Raw genomic sequence first — 19381 nt, forward strand, 5'->3', positions numbered from 1 at the left:
CAAATAAGCAAAATCTTAAGCAGCAGCGCCTCCAAAAACAAACCCAAAAGCTTAATGCAGCTTCTCTGTTGACATTCTGAATGTTTCTAGATAAATTTAAAATAAATTTAAAAAAGGAAAGGAAAGAAAGGAAACACTTGAAAAGGAAGAGGTGGGCTTGGTGGCATAACCCTAGCAGCCAATCGGAGAGCTCTCCAGCTTGAGAGGAAGGCAAGTTTGAGGCCACCCTGGGTCTTCAAAAAATGAAACAAAGCATTAAAAAAAAATTGAGAAAAGATGTGAGTGGAGGAGACGGCCGCAGTAGGATCCCTACTGGTGTGGTTGCACTTAGCAGAGCAGATGTAGCGGTCACTGGTGAACCTGCTAAGTAGCAGGGAAGGAGTGGGACTTACTGGTGAATGGGTACTGTGTTTCAGTTCACAAAGAGTAAACAGTTCTGGAGGTGGATTGTTTTAATAAGTGCACAAAAACATGATTGTTATTGAGCTTGGGACTTTAAAAGATGGCCCAAATGCCACTGGGCTCGGTATTTCAAAAATGGCTAACATGAGGTTATGCTATGCATATTTTCATCAAGTAAAAAGTGTTTTGTTTCATTTTTCTCATTGGAGGAGAAACTATCTAATGGGGGAGATATGGAATATACTGGGAAAAGGAGCAGACAAATGAGTACTGAGACAGAGACAGCTCGCCCAGGGGAGGACCACTAGCAGCAGGAGGTGTTCCTAGGGAACCTGAGGGGAAGATGCTGGGACCTGAGAACAAGAAGGCATCAGAATAGAAGGCTGGGGAAAGGTCCAACAGCATCAGTGTGGAGGGTGGGGAACTGGGGATCTGGCAACTGTGAGAAACAGGGCGGCGTTCGCAGGCCATGTGGGGGCAGTTCTCTTTAAAGCTGGGCCTGTGGTTTGTTCGAGCTTCCTCCAGCCCCGCATCTTTGTGGCAGAGGCTAGCACTGGACACAGCTGGGTTGTGACGAAGCCACAGGAAACAAACTGGGGCCTTTCTCATTAATAAAGTGACTTTTTCTAGAAAAGAGTGTCATATTTCAAAGTTTTGGTTCAGCTGACACATTTTTGCCTTGTGCCAGATGTGGTAAGATTCAGCAGGAAAGTGGTCTATTAAATTTGGGTCCATACCTTGACCCAGTTTTAACTCTCAGTTTACCATGGTTTCTGTGAAACTCAGCTGTGCACCTGTTGTGCACAGGGGACCTGAAAGAGGAGATGCCAGGACAAGAGAATATAGTGGCTTCTTTAGAAACATCTGGAGCCCTGGAGAGAGAGCGTCGTTCCTGTGGTGAGGCACAAATGTGCTCACAGCTTCATCCAGGTCATCCCCAGATAATTATCAGGGCTGAGCCTAAATAATAGCCCCATTTACTAAACATCACCTGAGGTGCTCCACGTCTTGGCTCACCTGATTTTTACGACATATGAAGCTTGGTCATTGTGTTACCCAAGGTCGTTTAGGCTCAAGCTCTAAGAGTTACTCTGAGAGGCTCAGCAAGTGAGCAGGAGGGAGCAGAGGTGGGGTTGGATGTGGTCTGTTTCCTGGCGCTACCTGAAACCCCAAAAGCAGCTTTTGTGTTTTTGTTTACTAGTTAGTTTTACAGCATTGGGAGCAGATCTGAGGTTTCTTCCTGTGCCAGAAGGTGCCTATCGCAGCCATCTCCCAGCCTCTGTGGCATTCCTTAACTGCCAGCTTTCTTTCCCAAGGTGTGGGTAGACAGGTGTTGGTGGGGGCAGTGTGTGCATTTCCATCGTGTATGATCAGAGCTGAGGTGAACAGAAGGTGAGTGAGCTCTCGTTTCGCTTACTGTTGACATTTTTAGTTTTTCATTTATTTTACAAGGTAGCAGGTTTCCTTATGGGAGTTTTGTTATGTTGAGCCCTTCCCCACTCCTGCCCCTTCCCATGTCTCCACTTCCCACCCCTCCTTAAGCCCTTCTATCCCTGGCATTTCTTCTTCTCTTTCATGCCCTGTGTATTCTGTTACCTTTCCCACCCTTCCCTTTAAAAAGTCGGGTGTCTCCCTCTTGTTAGCTCCTTTCTGGTTTCCCAGGCTCAGCACGTACTCACTCCCACAGAAATACACAGCGGGAAACATGACACGCTAGGATCACAGATGAGAGAATGTGCATTTGTCTTTCTGAGCTGGGCCACCTCACTTAATACAACATTTTCCAGTTCCATCCACTTTCCTATAAATTTCACATTTTTGCATCTGAATAAAGTTCCATGGTGTACAAATATCACACTTCATTGTCTGTTTATCCATAGACAGACATGTAGACTGAATAGGAACAGAAAGTGGATTCTTGTCTTGTTCCTGATTTTAGTTCTAACTCATTGAGTTTTTCCCATTTTTTTATGATGTTGGTGTGGATGTACGATGTGTAGCCTTGATTATGTTGCGAGATACATTCCTTCTGTGCTTGGTCAATGCAAGGAACACTGCTTTCACCTCAAATGGAACAATACATAAGTTTTTTTTCTGGAACCAATATGAGGTGACCATGGTCCAGAAACAAATTTTCTACCCCAATGTGGGAACAGTTTCATGACGTCTGTATAGTAATAGAGCAAAGAAAGTCATAAACCAGCATGACTTTCAACACATTGCTGTAATACCGGGTAGGCAGGTCACAACAAGAAACAGAAAATTCTGCTATATGGTTCAGATGCCATCTGATGGTGGGTACGAGGGTCCATTCATAAATTCTGAAAGATCCACCCAATTGTCTCAAGGATGTTGCTTCATACTCAAAGAGGGACAGTGGAGGCCGAGGAAACCCAAGATTATTTGTAATTAGGCCCTGGATCTGCAACATCAAGTCCCCACAATCACCGAAGTTCTGGAATGTTCAACACAGACATTTTCTCTTTCTGAGAACTTTAGTTCACACCTTTATCCTGAGGAGATATTGACTGATGCCTGTAATGTAGTTTTTGGCCTTATGATTTGGAAGTTAAGCCGTTTGAGTACTGTGACTTCTGGGGCTTCTTGATTCTGACCATCAGGTACATTCTGTGTCACTGCTGAGCCGAAGAGGGTCATGACTTGAAAGTGAATTCAATCACTTACTTACTCAAAAGCCCCAGCTAGAAGTTTGGCCAGCTCTGTGTCCCCTCTCCCCTGCATTGTCTGTCTGATGTGCAGCTAGCAGCCCCAGAATCTGTTCGGTCAGCTGAAGTCCTCTGCCAAGGTTGAAGAAGAACACAATACAGTTTCTTCCCTATGGATTCTAGTAAAAGAAGAAAGCGCTCCCCCATCGCATACATACACAAAGCCTGTAGAACGTATACACAAAACACAGTTTATCTGCGGAGCCAGGTACCCCTGATCCGTTATGTTAGACAAGGGAACAGCAGTTTGGGGCTCAGAGTTCTTTTTGTGAGGGCAATATTGAATCCAAGGTGATAATAAAAGCCTATAAATTAGAAGCTATCTCCTCTTATCTAACTCATGTTTCTTTTCAACTCAAACTCCACCATAACTAGTACTTCTATTAGAATCTCATCTAACCCTAGAACATTTCCACTAAGGGCAGTTTTCTAGGAAGTGTTGCCTCTGTGTCTATGTGGCATATAGGATCATGGGTTGCCTTCTCATAACATCTTTGTCTGGCATTTGGTGACGGAGTAAGGGCCATTCACAGAGGGGGGTGGGCCATGGTCTTCAATTTCCTGGAGAGCTTTGTGTAGAATTAAGTATTATTTTTTGTGGGAGTTTTATTGAGAGAAAGGGAGTGGGGGAGGAAAGAGAGGAAGAAGAGGAAGAAGAGGCAAGGACCAGCCTGCCTCTTTAGAAGAACAGTGGGAAAAGAGAAAATGTTTTTGTTGGTGGTGGTGTTTTTTTTGGGGGGGTGGGTGGTTATGAGTTTCAAGACAGGGTTTCTCTGTAGCTTTGGATCCTGTCCTGGAACTTGCTCTGTAGACGAGGCTTGCCTTGAACTTAGAGATCCGCCTGCCTCTGTCTCCTGAGTGGTGATATTAAAGGCATGCACCCCCCCCCCCAAGTATTATTTTGTTCTTTGTAGAAAGCTTTTCAGCAATAAAGTCGGTTTCTTTGATATGTGGCACATCTTGTCTGAGCATTCGTAGTTTGTATCTTTTAAGGAGTTTGCATATTTCTTCCAAATTAGCTAACTTATTGGCGTGAAGTTGTTCCTCATATTTCCTCACTGTCGTAAGTGCTCATGAAGTCTCTAGAGATGGCAGTTCCTTTGAGGCAAGTCAAATGGTTATTGGAAATCACAGCTTTAAAAGACAGAGAAGGTAGAAAGCAGTTTCTTCATTTCAGAAGTTGCTATGGACCGCTTTCTCTGAGGCAGGTTGTGAGGGGCACTGAAGCTCAGCGGCAAACGGCAGTCAGACAGAAATAGCAGCTCTCTATCCAGGCTCTTACCCAACCATTTCACTGTACAAATGAGGACCAGAAGGAAGGGGGCCGGGAATGTGTTGAAAGGAGAGCGGGGGTCCCTTGTTCCGGCTGCCCGGCTAGCTTAACCCCCGAAATAACCACACAGAAACTGTATTCATTTAAACACTGCCTGGCCCATTAGCTCTAATTTCTTATTGACTAATTCTAACATCTTAATTTAACCCATTTCCATTAATCTGTGTATTGCCACCTGACTGTGGCTTACTGGGCAAGATTCTAACTGGTGTCTGTCCTTGGCAGGAGATCCATGGTGTCTGCCTGTCTGTCCTTCTTCCCAGCATTCAGTTCTGTTTACCCCGCCTACCTAAGTTCTGCCCTATCAGGCCAAGCAGTTTCTTTATTAACCAAGGAAAGCAACACAAATACAGAAGGACCTCCTACATCAGGAGTGGGGGTAGGTGACCTGCCCAGATTGCATCGAAAGGAGTAGCAAAGTCTGCATAGGACATAACCCTCTGACAGATAGCTGGTTCAAGGCACTCCCCTGCTTTTCTAAAGACATCCTCAAGTCCTTTTCTCTCATTCTTTACTTTGTTTACCCATTTTCCTTACTTCTTCCCTCTTCTGCTATAAGGTAAGATCTGTGAGAATGATAATCTGTCATTTTGTTCACTGCAATATCAAAGTGTCGAGAATAACATCAGTTAGCCAGTCGGTGTGGGAAACACCAGTCGAGGTTGTATTTGTTTCTGTTGTTCACATCACTATACTAGAAGGCAACTTAAAATGAAAGAGTTAATTTTGGCTTGCAGTTCAGAGGAACATAGTCTGTCACCACAGGGAAAGGATGGTGTCACGAATGGCGTGGTCTGTGGCAGTGGCCCAGAACCAAGGCGGGGAGGTGCCAGTCCCCAGACGCCTTTTTCCATTCCCTCCTTTTAATTCAGTCTGGCTCTCATGACTCATGACAGCCCCATTTAGAGTGAGCTTCCTCTTAAGTTAAATATGTCCGGAAACCCCCTCACTGACAAAGGAAACCATGTACCTCTTTATTGCCCTGTTACTTTCCAAGCCAAGTTATGGCGTTCACTACCACAGGAGTACTAGCTGCTAGATAGCCTTCTGTGATTGACGCTAAATTTCTTTTGCTTATTTTAACACTTTATCTGGAAATACTTCAAACCTTTCAAATATTACAAGACCATATCAGACAAAGATTGTGTATGCTGTTATCCAGACTCAGTTATAAATAGCCTTTTATGATATTTGCTAGATGGTCTGCTCCTTTATATGTTTATTGAGGGATTGATGGATTCGATTTGATATTTTTTTTCTTTCTCTGAGACAGAATCTTCCTATGTGCATAGCCCCAGCTAGCCTCAAGCTCACCTTTCTGCCACAGGCTTTTCTGAGTACTGTGATTATCAACATGCTATACGTTTGATAGATACCAGTCCTTAAGTACATTGGTGTGTGATGTCCCCAATTACCAGCCAGCCACTGCCCCAGCAAGGACCCCCCAAAACTGGTTTTGTTCTCCCTGTTTGTGAAAGCCAGGTGTGGCTGCCCTGAGCCCTCTTAATGGGCTTCTTAATTAGGCTCCACACACTCATATGGAAATAAGCCATTGGGAGTGAAGTTCACAAGCCTCTCTTGAAATGTAAAGACCGAGGAAAACCCGACCTCAGTCTTCTGGCCGCAGAGGGCTCCCCTAGATATGTACTGTGGGCTGTGACATTTGGCCTCACGGGGACCAGTCAGGAAATGTACTGTCTGGAGAAGAGCAGAGCCCTGAATTCAGAAAACAGCTAAAGATTTGATTCTCACATGAAGGACTGGTGAAGAAGGGGCTTTTTTCCCCGAGTACTGAAATTCAGAAAGCTTTCTTTCCCTCTCTTGTCTTGGTTGCAGAGGGACTTCTGCTTTCTTCTAAGGCTCTTTTAACCTCACAGATCCTCTTTATTGAAAAATGGTTCTGGTAACCCAGCTCTGACCCTGGTGTGCTGACTCCTGATGGAGTAGTCTTGATTCTCCATGCTTGTGCAGGTAGAAACACACACACACACACACACACACACACACACGTGTGTATATATATATATATATATACACACACACACACACATATACATCACATACATTATATACACATATACACGTGTTCATATATACATGTGTTTTATATACACACAGATATATAGTATTGCATGTTTATACATGTTCATATATACACATGTGTTTTATATACATGAAAATATATAGTATATGCATATTTGCATGTGTTCACATATATACACATAGGTGTGTGTATATACATCTGCATACACATGCTTGCCTTTATCTTTGAAAGCTTCAAGCACTTAGATTCCTTCTATGAAGTTCAGATATATTTTTATATCTCACAATGCATACTTATAAGGACACACACATGCTCATGTGTGCTGAGGGCCGGCTTCTTGCTGTGTCCTCCCTTCACCTTTCTTCTAGTGCATGCACAGAGACTCTGGTGCCTCTTTCTAGCAAGGTTGTCACACTTAGTGGATGAGAGCTCCACCCTATGGCCTCAGTTCCTCCCTAAAGGCCCTGTCTCTAAATGCAGGCACACCGTGAGTCAGATTTTCATCATTTGAATGGGGCACAGCCCTACGTGGAGAGAAAGTGGTCTGGAAAGACAAAAGTCACAGATAGAACTAGTCAGAAGTAAGGTCTGAGCAGCGGAATCATGTGTAATCATAGATGAGAACCCCTTGCATGCATGCGTGCATGTGTGTGTGTTCCACACTTATTTTCTTTTTTTTAAATTTTTATTTTAAAAATATTTTACTTCTTAACAAGTTTCCACCTCCTCCCAGCCTCCCATTTCCCTCCCCCTCCTCCCCCCCTACGCCCCCTCCTCCCACCCTTCTCCCCCTCCCCCCACTCCTTTCCCCCTCCCTCTCCAGTCCAAAGAGCAGTCAGGGTTTTCTGCCCTGTGGTAAGACCTAGGACTGTGACTGAAAAAGCATGGGATAAAACTGGACTCTCTGAACATGGCGAACTATGAGGGCTGATGAGACGCAAAGGACAATGGCACGGGGGTTTGATCCTACGTAATGTGATGGCTTTGTGGGAGCCCAGCCAGTTTGGATGTTCACCTTCCTAGATATGGACGGAGGTGGGAGGTCCACACTTATTTTCTATACATTAGTATTTGTTACTTTGTGGTTGGGAAGGTTGCTTTTGAGCAGCAATGCCTATCTCCCCGAAGTAGCCTTTTCTTGCTAGCTGTTTTTCTAAGCTCTGTTGCTATAGGATGATTGAGTCTCTTCATGATCTCACCGCTCTCCCATCAGGATCCTTTGACAGTTCATACTGCCTTGTCACATAAGTACAGGAGCTTTGCTCTTTCCAGTATAGGCTGGTACCTTAGGCACGGCCTCATAGGATGTGGTGTGTATGAACAAAACATTTAGACCTAAATCTACCAGGACCACAGAGAGGTAGCATGAAGGAGGAGGGAACAGGGCAGGAATTCACACTTCCTGCCCTCCATAGGTCTCAAAGAATCTTTTTTGAGGTGATGTTTAAATGTCACCCAATAGAAACAGATGTGGATAAGTTCAGAACCAAACAGACACCTTCCATATATAATAGAAAATAGGTTTGGCTGTAGTAACAGGAACCACCTCACCACCTCCCCCCTCCCTCCCCAGACTTTCTTAATTAGGCCAAGATTAGGGAAGATGGGTACAGCGATGCTTTATGACTTTCCCTTTTCCCTCCAGCAGAGCCCAGCCCTGGCCACTTTCTGCTCTCCTCTGCCTAAATGTGCCATTTATCGCCTCTCTCCGGTTTCTTGAAATGCCTTTCTGTTCATCTCAGGCAACTCAGAGGACCATGCAGTTGCCGTGTGTACAAGGGGATGTGCTTTATATAAATTCCTGGGGGGCTGTAAGAGTGCCCCCCGCTGGAGCAGGAGGAAGACTGGGGGTAGCCTGCCATTAAGCTCCTGTTCTATCTCTGCCTTCAGCTCACAACCTCTGACAGTGCTGCCTCTTCCCTGGACTTCACTTTACTCATCTATAAAATGGTGCTTTTTAATCAATCCTTCTGGAATCTTCCAGGTACGGCATGCTAACCTCAGACAGGAATCAGTATTTTCATGATATACGTTCAAGCTTCTCCCCTTAGACATCTCTCTCCAAGAGCCTGGAACCCATGTTGCGTGTGTGAGTCACTTTAGGGTTTGGTTAGAAGTCTGTCCTCTCGAGACAAGTAGGAGACTCATGGTCTGACTCAAACTAATAACTTGCGTGACTTGGGCAAGTTCCTTGACATCCTGAGTTTGGTACAACTTTTATGAACATATCAATGCCTCCTAGGACCATTGTGAATATTTTTACGATAACGTATAAACACACTATTATCATTTACAATAAAGGTGAAAGTTTGGCTTCTCTCTTGGGGTTTCTGAGGACAGTAAAGCCACAGATGCAGAGAAAGTTTACAGAAGCCAAAAGAGGCTGGCAGTAGCCTCTTTCCTTACACATGAAGGAAACCGCTAGATTGGGGCATATGTACTTAGGAAGACTACCAGAAGCTGGCTCACCTTTGGGATACAGATGAAAAGGACCTACCACTTGGCTCCTGTCCACATCCCTCTGTCTCTGTATTCTAACCACACTGAAAACTTTATAGTTCCCAAACAGACACCTTCCATATATAATAGAAAATAGGTTTGGCTGTAGTAACAGAAACCACCTCACCACCTCCCCTCTCCCGCCCCAGACTTTCTTAATTAGGCCAAATGTATTCACTCTTCTGTCTTACAAAAGTTCAGGGTAGACATTTCTGACTTTCACATTATCTGCTGTGACAAGGTTCCAGGTCCTTCTACTTTTTATTTCACTGTTGTTGTCAGCCTATGACATCATGATGGCCACTCAAGCTGCAGAGGTCACATCCACATTTCAGGCAGCCAAAGGGGAAGGACCACCTCCTGGAAGCCATGCTCTTTACCTGTTATTGGTTAAAATTAGTTACTTGGCCGTTTAGCTGCAAGAGAAGCTGACAAGTATTTATTTCGGATAGCCTCTTCTAGGTTGTCACTCGGGAAAATAAATATGAGGTTACTGAGGAAGGAAGAAAGAAGAGGCTTGTGTTGACAGTTCTCCATTTTCTAGCATCAGGGATCTGCACTTGTTCTCTGTGTTTGGAACATTCTTGCTCCCTTGACCCCCATGGTGTGGCATGTTCATATTTACCATGCCCTAATGATTAAACATCCCATTGTCATCCTTACCTTGTCTCTGGTATGATACTATTGTATATTTAGCCATTGTTTCGTTGTTGACCTTCTCTATCAGGCTGTGACCACCTGAAGGTCTGTGCAACCCTTGGCTCTTTAGCAACTGATCTAACGATACAAATCCTGGCCAACATGAGCTCATCACCATAACACTTGTCTCACAGAAGAGCATGCTCGGCAGAAGATGATATCTACAGGCTTCCAGGGGTCCTCCAACTGTAGGAAGGGATGGGAAGTTCCTAACATTGCTGTTCTTTGTACCACACATAAATCTCCCTTAGTGTCACTGCCAGACACTGTAGTGATTCTGTGGGGTCTCTGCCCTAACACTGGTGACCGAGGTAAGAAGGGATTGTTGTAATTTTGTTCCTCTCATTTTCAGTCCCTTCTCAGTCTGGTTTTTACCACATGCACCGCTCACTTTTAACCCAGGAACCTCATGCCTGAGCTATTCTTTACAATGAGTGTTTGATAGATATCTCATATTACGTGTGCATATGAATGCATGCATGTGTGTGTGTGTGCACTCGCGCGCATACGCACGCGCATGTGCGTCTTTTAAAAGGATGTAGCTCTCCTCATTATTAAGCCTTTAGGGCTAATCTTTCCTGTCTACTTATATCCCACATTTGATTTTTAAAACAGTTCCTCTTTTGTGTTTATTTTTGAGGTTATAATCTAATTACGACATTTCTCCCTTCCCTCCCTTTGAACCCTCTCATATACTCCTACTCGCTCTCCTTCAAATTCATGATCTTTTTCTTCACTGTCTGTTATTGTATGTGTCTATGTATTTGTGTATTCACATATATTCCTCAATATCCAGTCGGTCCACATAATGTTACTTGTATGCGTGTTTTCAGAGCTTCTGTTTGGTGCTGGGCAACCAGCTGGAGTACTCTTCCCTGCTCCCAGCTTTCTTCCATTACCTCTAGTTCTTCTAGTAGGGCTGAAGCCTCCTGAGCTTGTCCCTGTCCAGGCTGACAAGTCTGTTGGTGTCTTCCTTGTTCAGCTCATGTTTGGGCAGTCATTTTGGTGAGATGTCACAGGTGGAGCTTCTGATGTTACTAGGAGACACACACTCACAGTAGGTGGCAGATGAATACCTCTCAATCTGCTGAGAACCTGCATCTGAAGTGCACTTATTTTATTTTATTTTTTAAGTATACTTGGTCCCTTCACGTGAGCTGCTGACTTCTATTGTTCAGCCAAGTGACCTTGTCTTGGTAACAGAGAAACTATGATCTGTATTGGCCAATATGAAAGATGATGTAATCAGACTAGACTAGACTTTGTGGGTGGTTCAAAAAATTTTCGTGGCTCCTCAATTACATTTAATAAGGACTTAAAATTCACTCTGACTTCTCCTGTGAGGCACAAGGACCCTCGCTTCAGAAGATGAGCATTGGAGACCCAGGGTGGCCAAAGCAAGTCAGTGATTTTGCAAGGCCAGGCATCAGCCCAGAGTGACTGGCACACTGACTGAGTTCAGAGAACAGACTTAGAGCTCAGAGAGCCTGATTCTTCCTCCCTTTCCTCACTCGCTGGATCCAGAGTGAGTGTCCACATCAGCTGGCTTGTCTTTCCCTCTGCTACTTCTGTTTGTCTATTTCTTACCAAAGATAGTGGGTAGGTTCACTGTTAAATTTGTTGACATTTGTCGAGTGTTTATTTAAAACTTATCAAGCGTTTGACCTTGTCATGTCCCTGGTGCTTAGGCAAACTTGGCTGTTAGTAATTTGTCCTGGGACTGTAGCTGGACTGGCAGAGGCTAGCTGGAACCCAGTATTCTCAGTCTATCTGTAACTGGGCCCAAGCTTGCCTGTGGCATCTTTGAAAATGGGCCATTATTTTTCTGTTTCTCTACTCCTGGCACTGTCTAGCTGTAGGACAAGAGTGCTGTACCATTTTCACTGTGACCCTCTAGATTCAGGGTCCGAGCAGAACCCTTTCGACTCCATGCCTAACAGCTTGCTGTAAACACAGTTCTCGCGCGCATGTTCCTGTCTTTCCATTGAAGGGAAGCGCTAAACCAGCTTAGGTCTCAGGCGGTACCAACTTGGTGATGTATCAGTTGTTATTATGAGCCAAATATTTACACACAGGCGCTTATGTCACATCCTGTCTCTTTCTCCCTGCAGTTAATCACCACAGAAAAGCAGTTCCTGAAGAACAGCTTGTACCATGAAGGAATCCTCATCGTGTGGGACCCATCTCTGTACCATGCTGATATCCCAAGTGTAAGTGGACCGCTCATCTGCCTTTTGATTTGTTTTTATGTTTTTAAGTCATACCTGACTGAGCCATTCCTGGCTGTTTGGGTTTTAGGCAGCCCTCTACACGGTTGTGGGGGTGGGAGCTAGCAAACTCAGAATCCCCCCCCCCCCAACCAGCCCCTCTGGGTGCCTTCCCTGGAAGGCCATTTGCATATTTTCTGGAGAAGATGCATAGTGAGAGTGTTGGGGACTGAGCCAGTGGTAACCCAGAGTAAGATCTGTTTATGAGTGCTTACTTACTGTGTTCATCAAGGCCACTTACTCCTGATGAATCCTGGTGAGGAAAGAACAATTACTGTTACTCCTATCAGTAATGTCACATTTCTGCTCCTCACTTCCGGCGTCTAGAAGTCTTCTCGTTTCACTCTTGTAACCCTATCAAGAAGTAGGTGGAAGTGTGATGGCTCCCATTTTACAGATGGGAAAGCTAAGCATAGAAAGGCAAAATCCGTGCCAGGACCTGATTTCCCAACTCAGTGGCACAGATCTGCATTGTCCATTGTTTTAGGGTAGAAGATCGGAGCCACGGGCCTGCTGGCTTCTTAGGCTTTCTGTCCCCTCATTTTGTGTTATAGATGTAGGTTAGCCCCTCTTGTCATAGGCTGTTGTGGCCTCAGGTGAATGGCTTTCCAGAAGCAGGACAGAAAGCACTTCTCCTGGCGCACCAAATCCTTAAATGCCCACTGACGGCTAGTCAGCTGTGATAGTCACCTTTGCTTCTCAAGTCTCCAATTTTCTAGTGATCTCGGTTATAACCAAGTCTGCCTGGTCGGGCGAAGGATGATTCTTGAACCCACAAATGCAACAACTTGGGCCCCAATTTTCTCTCCTTCAATAATAAGTGTACCTTAGTATACTGGTCCTAGCTACCAGGGAAGCTGAGGCAGGAGGATCACTTGAGACCAGGAGCTCAGGACAGCCTTTTTGCAAAAATAGCGAGAGTGGTTCAAAAACGAACAGACAAACAGCAAATAAAAGCTAGTTTCGACGGTGCAGAGACCCCCTTTCAGCTGATACCATCCCCAGCTTGGTGGCTCTGAAACCTGAGGCCACCAGTCCAACAGTGCTGTGAGCATAGACTACATCCTGGTCCCTACCCCACTACCCACGAATGCTGTGATTTGGGGAAGTTTGTGATCTGCTGCAAGACAAGGCTGATGCTCTGGAAAGAGTGTTTATGCAAGAAGCACATTTCTTCACTGACCCAACCACTTCCTTTTTTTCCCCCCAGTGGTATAAGAAACCAGACTACAATTTCTTCGAAACATATAAGAATTATCGCAAGCTGTACCCCAACCAGCCCTTTTATATGCTCAGGCCTCAGATGCCATGGGAACTGTGGGACATCATGCAGGAAATCTCTCCAGATTGGATTCAGCCAAACCCCCCATCCTCCGGCATGCTGGGTGAGTCCGGGCCTGCAGAAGTCCTACGTTGTTTTCTAGAAGAAGCTCACTCTACTTGGGTTTCATTCCTTCACCAGAACAGTTGTTCAGCTTGTACACTGTACTAAGTTCTGTCTCAAGTAAGATGTAATTTTTCTTCTTCGGATGTCTGATGGGGGAGAGTCTTCTGTTTTGTTTTAATTTCATTGGTTAAATAAAGAGACTTCCTTGGCCCTTTAATAGGACAGAAAATTAGGTGGTTGGAGAGATGGCTCAGCCGTTAAAGGCTAGGCTCACAACCAAAAATATAGGAGTTCGGGAAGGGAAAGCAAGCCGGGAGCGCGCTGTGAAAGCTAGCGGGCTAAGCGCGAGCCCAGTCGCGCTTCCTGAGCACGCTTCCACGCAGGGAGGCAAAGAGCCCCACGTTAGAGCGCCAAAATGTAGCGGCGTAAATGAAGGCAGACAGAAATTATAATAATATATTCAGCTTTAATTGGCTAAAGACTTACAGAACCCTAGGTTCCAGCAGAGAACAGGAAAGCAGAAGGGGCGGGGAAGAGCACACCAGCAATATTTATTAGTAAAAAATATCCTCAGGTGACCCCACCCTACAAGTAAGGTGATTGGCTGGGGCTACCCCTACAGATGTCTGCCAAGGGAGTTCAGTCAGGCATCTCAGGCCACACTGAGGAGTGGCCTTGCTGTTGTCGGAGAGAAGAACCCCGCTAGCTAGACAGTCAGAGATAGTTCTGTGGAGGAGGAAGGAGGGCTTAACATGGAGCAATAGTGTAAGGAGAGTCACAAGCCAGGAGAAAGTGAGAGAGTGGGGCCTTGGATGAAGTGAGACCCTGGGCTTAGGTTTACAATTTAGAGAGGATGCCAAAACTATGAATCAAGTAATATGATTAATCTTATAGTAAAACTATTAATCAAGATATTCAGTATCTTCAAAATTCACAGTGCTAAAAAGTACAAAGAACAAAATGTTACACACTTAAATATCGACAAAAATAGAAACACCACTCAGTAGAATGATGTTTGGAAACTGAATCAGTTGTATCTCTCTTGCTTTGTGGATGCCTTCCTCACAACCCTAAGAGAAGATGGGCAAGCTTGCCTGTGTGGGGTTGTATAGGAAGTGGGGAACTGACGGGGGATGGCCTGGGCATCAGGGTCCTGAACTCTTGTCAAAGGCTCTCTTCTTGAGCTCTTCCCATGCCTTCAGTTCTTACCACCCATCTCTCTTTCCCTCCCTTTCTCTTTGGGCGGACCACTGGGACATTTCCATGAGTGTACAGGCTCTCTGGGCAGAGGGATGGACACTCTTTCCATGGGTACCTGTAGTGGAACACTTTGAGGCAGATGGTTCCAGGGACCCACCCCTGGTGCAATTTATCTGTCTGCTTCCCATACTGGGGCACTAACTGTGTTTTACTTATCCTTGTGGGATTGGCATTGGTAAATATTCCTAGGGTAAATGAATAACTTTTCTATTCGGGGCAGAAATGAAAAAAAATTAGGGCCCTTGCAGTATGGCATCCCCTCTCTAACCTCTGCTTCAGCTGTTATGTAGGTGCATCTATGTTCTCCCTGGAGCCTTTAGAGCAGCTACAGTTGACATGCCGAAGAACACACTTCCTGTTACCCCCTTACCCTGTCCCAGCTGTGACTGTTCTTCCTCCTATATATGCTGCCCCTTCACCCCACCCCAGTGCTCTCAGGCCTTGCTGAGGAGAAGTGTTCCTTCCTGACATTTCTAGGGGTGCTCTCTCAGGCCTTGCTGAGGAGAAGTGTTCCTTCCTGACATTTCTAGGGGTGCTTCTGTAGTGCCTACATCTGTCACAGAGCTAACTTTTCTTCCTCATTGAGCCAGGAGCCATTGGCAATCAGAAGTGTTTTTTCCAGCACATGATTCTTCTAGAACAGGCCACAATCTGTAGCTTCACTCCTGATTTGAGAGCTGCTCCATTTTAAAGATACCCTCTATTATTAGTGACTGAAAAGGGCTCCTTCCGTTGCGGTCTTTCTGAACCCTAACAGTAACCTACATAGTAGAAGCATTGCATAGGCCTCCTTCTCAGAGCAGATATGAGACACATAGAGACGTGGTTTCCGGCACAAGACAACTCAGCCAGTCGGGATCAAGTCTGGGTGGCCATGAGTCCCCTGTGCCTGGATGAGCTTGCATTCCACTGCGCCGCCTCCCTGGACAGCACCAGTGTGGGCCGTGCTTTGGTTCTGTTTTCCTCTGGTCTCATACTAATGAAGGGGAGAAGTGTTCTGTCCTCAGAACTATGTCCTATGGGTGAGTTAGTCTTCTTAACTGCTCTCCGTGAGGCTTTGGCCGGGTGTAGTAACTCTTGGAAGTGCTAAGTACAAGTGTCGCCATTGTTTTATGACTGTCTCCTATCCATTGGCATACTATAGCTTACTCCATCCAAAACTTCACCGGGGGAGCCCTTTAATCCTATAGAATGGCGGAAGATTTACACGTACCAGACTGTCACCTTGGTGCTGGGGACACAGCGCTAGGAAATGGATCAGTCTGTTGGTCTTGACTTATCCAAAAAACAAAACAAATCAAAACAAAACAAAACAAAAAAAAACCCACAACAACAAGAACAACAAAAAACCCAGGCTAAAAATCATAGGAATAGCTAGAACACTGGGTGGCTGCTCACCAAATTCAGGTACTGGACAGAGTTCTGGGTTGCTTCCGGTTACTGGACATGACTTGCCTCTGCTTCCTTCTCTAGGTATCATCATCATGATGACGCTCTGCGACCAGGTAGATATTTATGAGTTCCTTCCATCCAAGCGCAAGACCGACATGTGCTACTACCACCAGAGCTTCTTCGACAGTGCCTGCACAATGGGTGCCTACCACCCTCTCCTCTTCGAGAAGAACTTGGTGAAGCATCTCAACGAGGGGACAGATGAAGACATTTATTTGTTTGGGAAAGCCACGTTGTCCGGCTTCCGGAGCATTAAGTGTTGAGCACATGTCTCTAACTGGACTCTCCGATTCTTCTCCTTGGGTTGTTTATATGGCTGGTCTCCTGGTTACCCCTGCTTGGAGGAGCGGTTTGTTTGTTTGTTTTCCCCAACAGGCCCAAGCCTGCTTCTTGTACTCTAGGGAATTTTGTTGGCAAGAACTCCTGGGCTTCCATAGCCTGATGGCAAAAGAGGCAGACCCAGCCTTCCCTGCAGCCACAGAGGATAGGAGCTCAGATTCCTGCCACACACATTCCTCCTAGATAGCACCCTCCGAAAGAGCTGCATTTCTCATCAGGCTTGTTAAAACCAGACTTTGTTTTTCCCAACTGAATGATGTCACCCTCACAAACCAGCACCCACCCCCCCCCCCGCCCCCGGACCCCACCCCCTCCCCCACCCCCTACATAGATATCACTATCTCTACATAGATAGTGATTTCACATCTCCAAGAAACTCTCCCGGTCTTGGTTTGTGCCAGATGCAGGGTGGCTTGGGGAAGTGAAAGCAAATCGTTGGTAGCTCAGTTAGTCCAAAGCAAAATCATCCTCAAGGGCACTTCCCTGGGGACAGTGTCCTCTTGTCACCCTGTCTGGCTAGGCCGATCCTTAAGCCGGGGTACTTCGGAGCAAAGGCTCTTGAGTGGCCCCTCTTCCCATTGTGGAGACCAAAGGAACAGAGACCTCCTATCTCTGTCCTCAACCCGGTGAACAGAAGAGATGACACCCAACAGGAAGCTAGAATGCAAACATTCCCTGTGCTCAGGGGCACTGGGCTTTAGAGAGGAGGGGCCTGCTGTCCGTATGCCCAGGAGGAACCAGTGCTGCCATGTTCTCATAGAGTCGTGACATTGGGAAAGGGACACATGCCAAACAGAACGATGTCACCCGAGTCAGAAGAGCTGTGTTGTTCTTTCTCCCGTTCTCATTCTCTAAGGCCTGTTAGGACATGGGAGCTAAGATATTTTTGTTAGGAAGCCCCTACCCACTTTGGCAGCGAGTGCTGCCCCACAGAGGACACCGGGGGAGTCAGATAGACTGGGATTCTTTTTATATTTCATTTTTTTAAAAAATGTCAACTCTCTGACCTTCTACCATTCCTCTCCTGTAAAGCAGTATCCCCCTCCCGGATTACTTTGGATCATTTTTCTGTTTAACAATTATCCTGACCCCCAACTTCTTTGACCTCATGGGCCCTCCATGGAAGGTCTCTCAGGGCGTGGGGACTACATTTTCCAGGACTTTAAGTTAGCATCTTAATCATACCTGATTCTCACTAGGCGTGAGGTGTGTGGTTGCTGATCGTCCTGCGCTCCACCAGCTCCCAGCAAGGGAGTGGCCTTGGTTTCTGGGCAGGAAGTTTGGCAAGCATACTCTTGCAGGAATTTTCTGAGACCTGTCTACCTGGTGGGGAACCACAATGGCCCACTCAGGCCCCGGTGTGGAGCGGCTCAGTGACTTGTTTATGGTCAATGAAATAAAATGAATGTGAACGAAGCAAGGTCACTAAGAGAGTTCGCTAGCCTCCCAAGCCTGGCCCTGTGTTCTCACAGGGCTCCGGTGTTTGAACTTCAGACCCACGGTCCTTGATCTCAGACGCCTGTTTACTGCTGACCCCTTGCCTTACACAAGCAGACAGTAGGAAGCCTGAGGTGGAAAGCCGTGGGTTTTCAGGTTGACCCCCACTGACTCACTGTGCCATGTCACACAAAGTCTCTTCCTCGGGCCTTTGTTTCCATATCTGTACAATGGGGGTGACAATCCTACCTCACAGGGCCGTGTGGGGACCACAGGAAGGCTTGTGGCTGGACTCTGTCCACGGTGCATAGGAAGTAGGTACCCTGCTGTCCCTTGCTGCAAGGGAGCAGGGCGGTGAAGAGGAACATGAAGTCCATTTTATTGTGAGGCCACTGCCTCATTCGCAACACCCAGGAGCCTGCCCCTCCTTGCTGCCCGCACCTCAGGTCTGTTTCTGCTCCAGGGTGCACCAGAGTGTTGGGCTGCTTGGTGGCTGTGTGGGGTGAGGCAAGGGCATCCCTGGCTTCCTTCGAGTTCTGCTCTCATATGCCCGTTCTAACTCATCAGGACTGGGGTGGAGTGCCAACGAGGCTGCTATCCTGTCGGCAGGTGGTACATGGCGACGTAGGGATGGGGACAACACTGGGTAGATTCTAGTTTTTTAACTATTCTTAATGTGAGGGAATAAATTAATTTAAGTATAATATGATTCTGGCATCTGTAAAACTTTCTCTGTGCTCCATAAGTGTGGAGGCCTGAGTAAAGTAGACCGTGGCTTGGATGTAGGTGGTGGTGTTAGTTTGCTGATATGTTTAATATTTGAGACAGGCAGTTTCAAAATGTGTGATTTTGAAAGCCTCTGTCTACCTGGGCATTGACTTTAGTAGTCATCTGTGCATCCTAAGTCATAGGACCCTTCTGCCAATCAGATCTGCTGTTGCTCTTGGTTCGGGGTATGAGAGAGTATCAGAGACTTTAACAGCATACCTGTTGATTCTAAATTATCCAAAGACCGTATACATTTTAAAATAAATCATGTTTTTTTTTGAAAAATCTGCCTCCTCTCTTCATACCTGCTAAAGGGGATGAGCAGTCATCCACGCTTGTGTCCCAAGAAGACCCATCTGAAATGCCAAGCCCCTGGATTCCTCCAGCAGTCTCTGGCCTAAATCTCCCTTTCAACACTCCAGGAAAAGGTGTACAGGTTATGTATTTATTGCGAAGGGTGGAATCTTGGAAATGTTGATGGTTTATTGATTCTTCTCCTGTTCACTCTTGCTAGGCACAGGTAATGATGCATTCACTCCCCCTTCACCTTAGGACAGAGGATGGCTTGGAATGGGAGGAGAAACCCCTGCTCTGGGTTCTAGAACCTTTCCATCCTTAGGAAGCGCCAAGAGAGCCCAGAGAAAAATATTGAAGAGGAGCCGTGGTTTTGGCGGGGGTTTCTTTTTCCCTGAACCGCCCGCTTACAAGAGAAGGGCGTCTCCTCAAAGCCTTCATATTGAATTCCTAACCCCGGGACTTAGAATGGAC

At 46.0% G+C, this 19381-nt stretch overlaps 1 protein-coding gene across 4 annotated transcripts in view; it reads left to right on the forward strand.

The window, feature by feature from the left end:
- The window catches only part of St6gal1 (ST6 beta-galactoside alpha-2,6-sialyltransferase 1), a 140004-nt gene extending 121113 nt beyond the window's left edge, over positions 1-18891 (forward strand). For all 4 annotated transcript variants that reach the window (XM_041678067.1, XM_041678068.1, XM_041678066.1 and 1 more), the window contains 3 exons: positions 11815-11913; positions 13181-13355; positions 16091-18891. In XM_041678067.1, the coding sequence (XP_041534001.1) occupies positions 11815-11913; positions 13181-13355; positions 16091-16332 (516 nt within the window). In that variant the 3' untranslated portion in view covers positions 16333-18891. The remainder of the gene's footprint in view (positions 1-11814; positions 11914-13180; positions 13356-16090) is intronic.
- Positions 18892-19381: the final 490 nt, after the last annotated feature.

The sequence above is a fragment of the Microtus oregoni genome, unplaced genomic scaffold (assembly GCF_018167655.1).
Source record: "Microtus oregoni isolate MIOR12 unplaced genomic scaffold, Mior012 000029F_ref0000214, whole genome shotgun sequence".
Classification (NCBI taxonomy): domain Eukaryota; kingdom Metazoa; phylum Chordata; class Mammalia; order Rodentia; family Cricetidae; genus Microtus; species Microtus oregoni.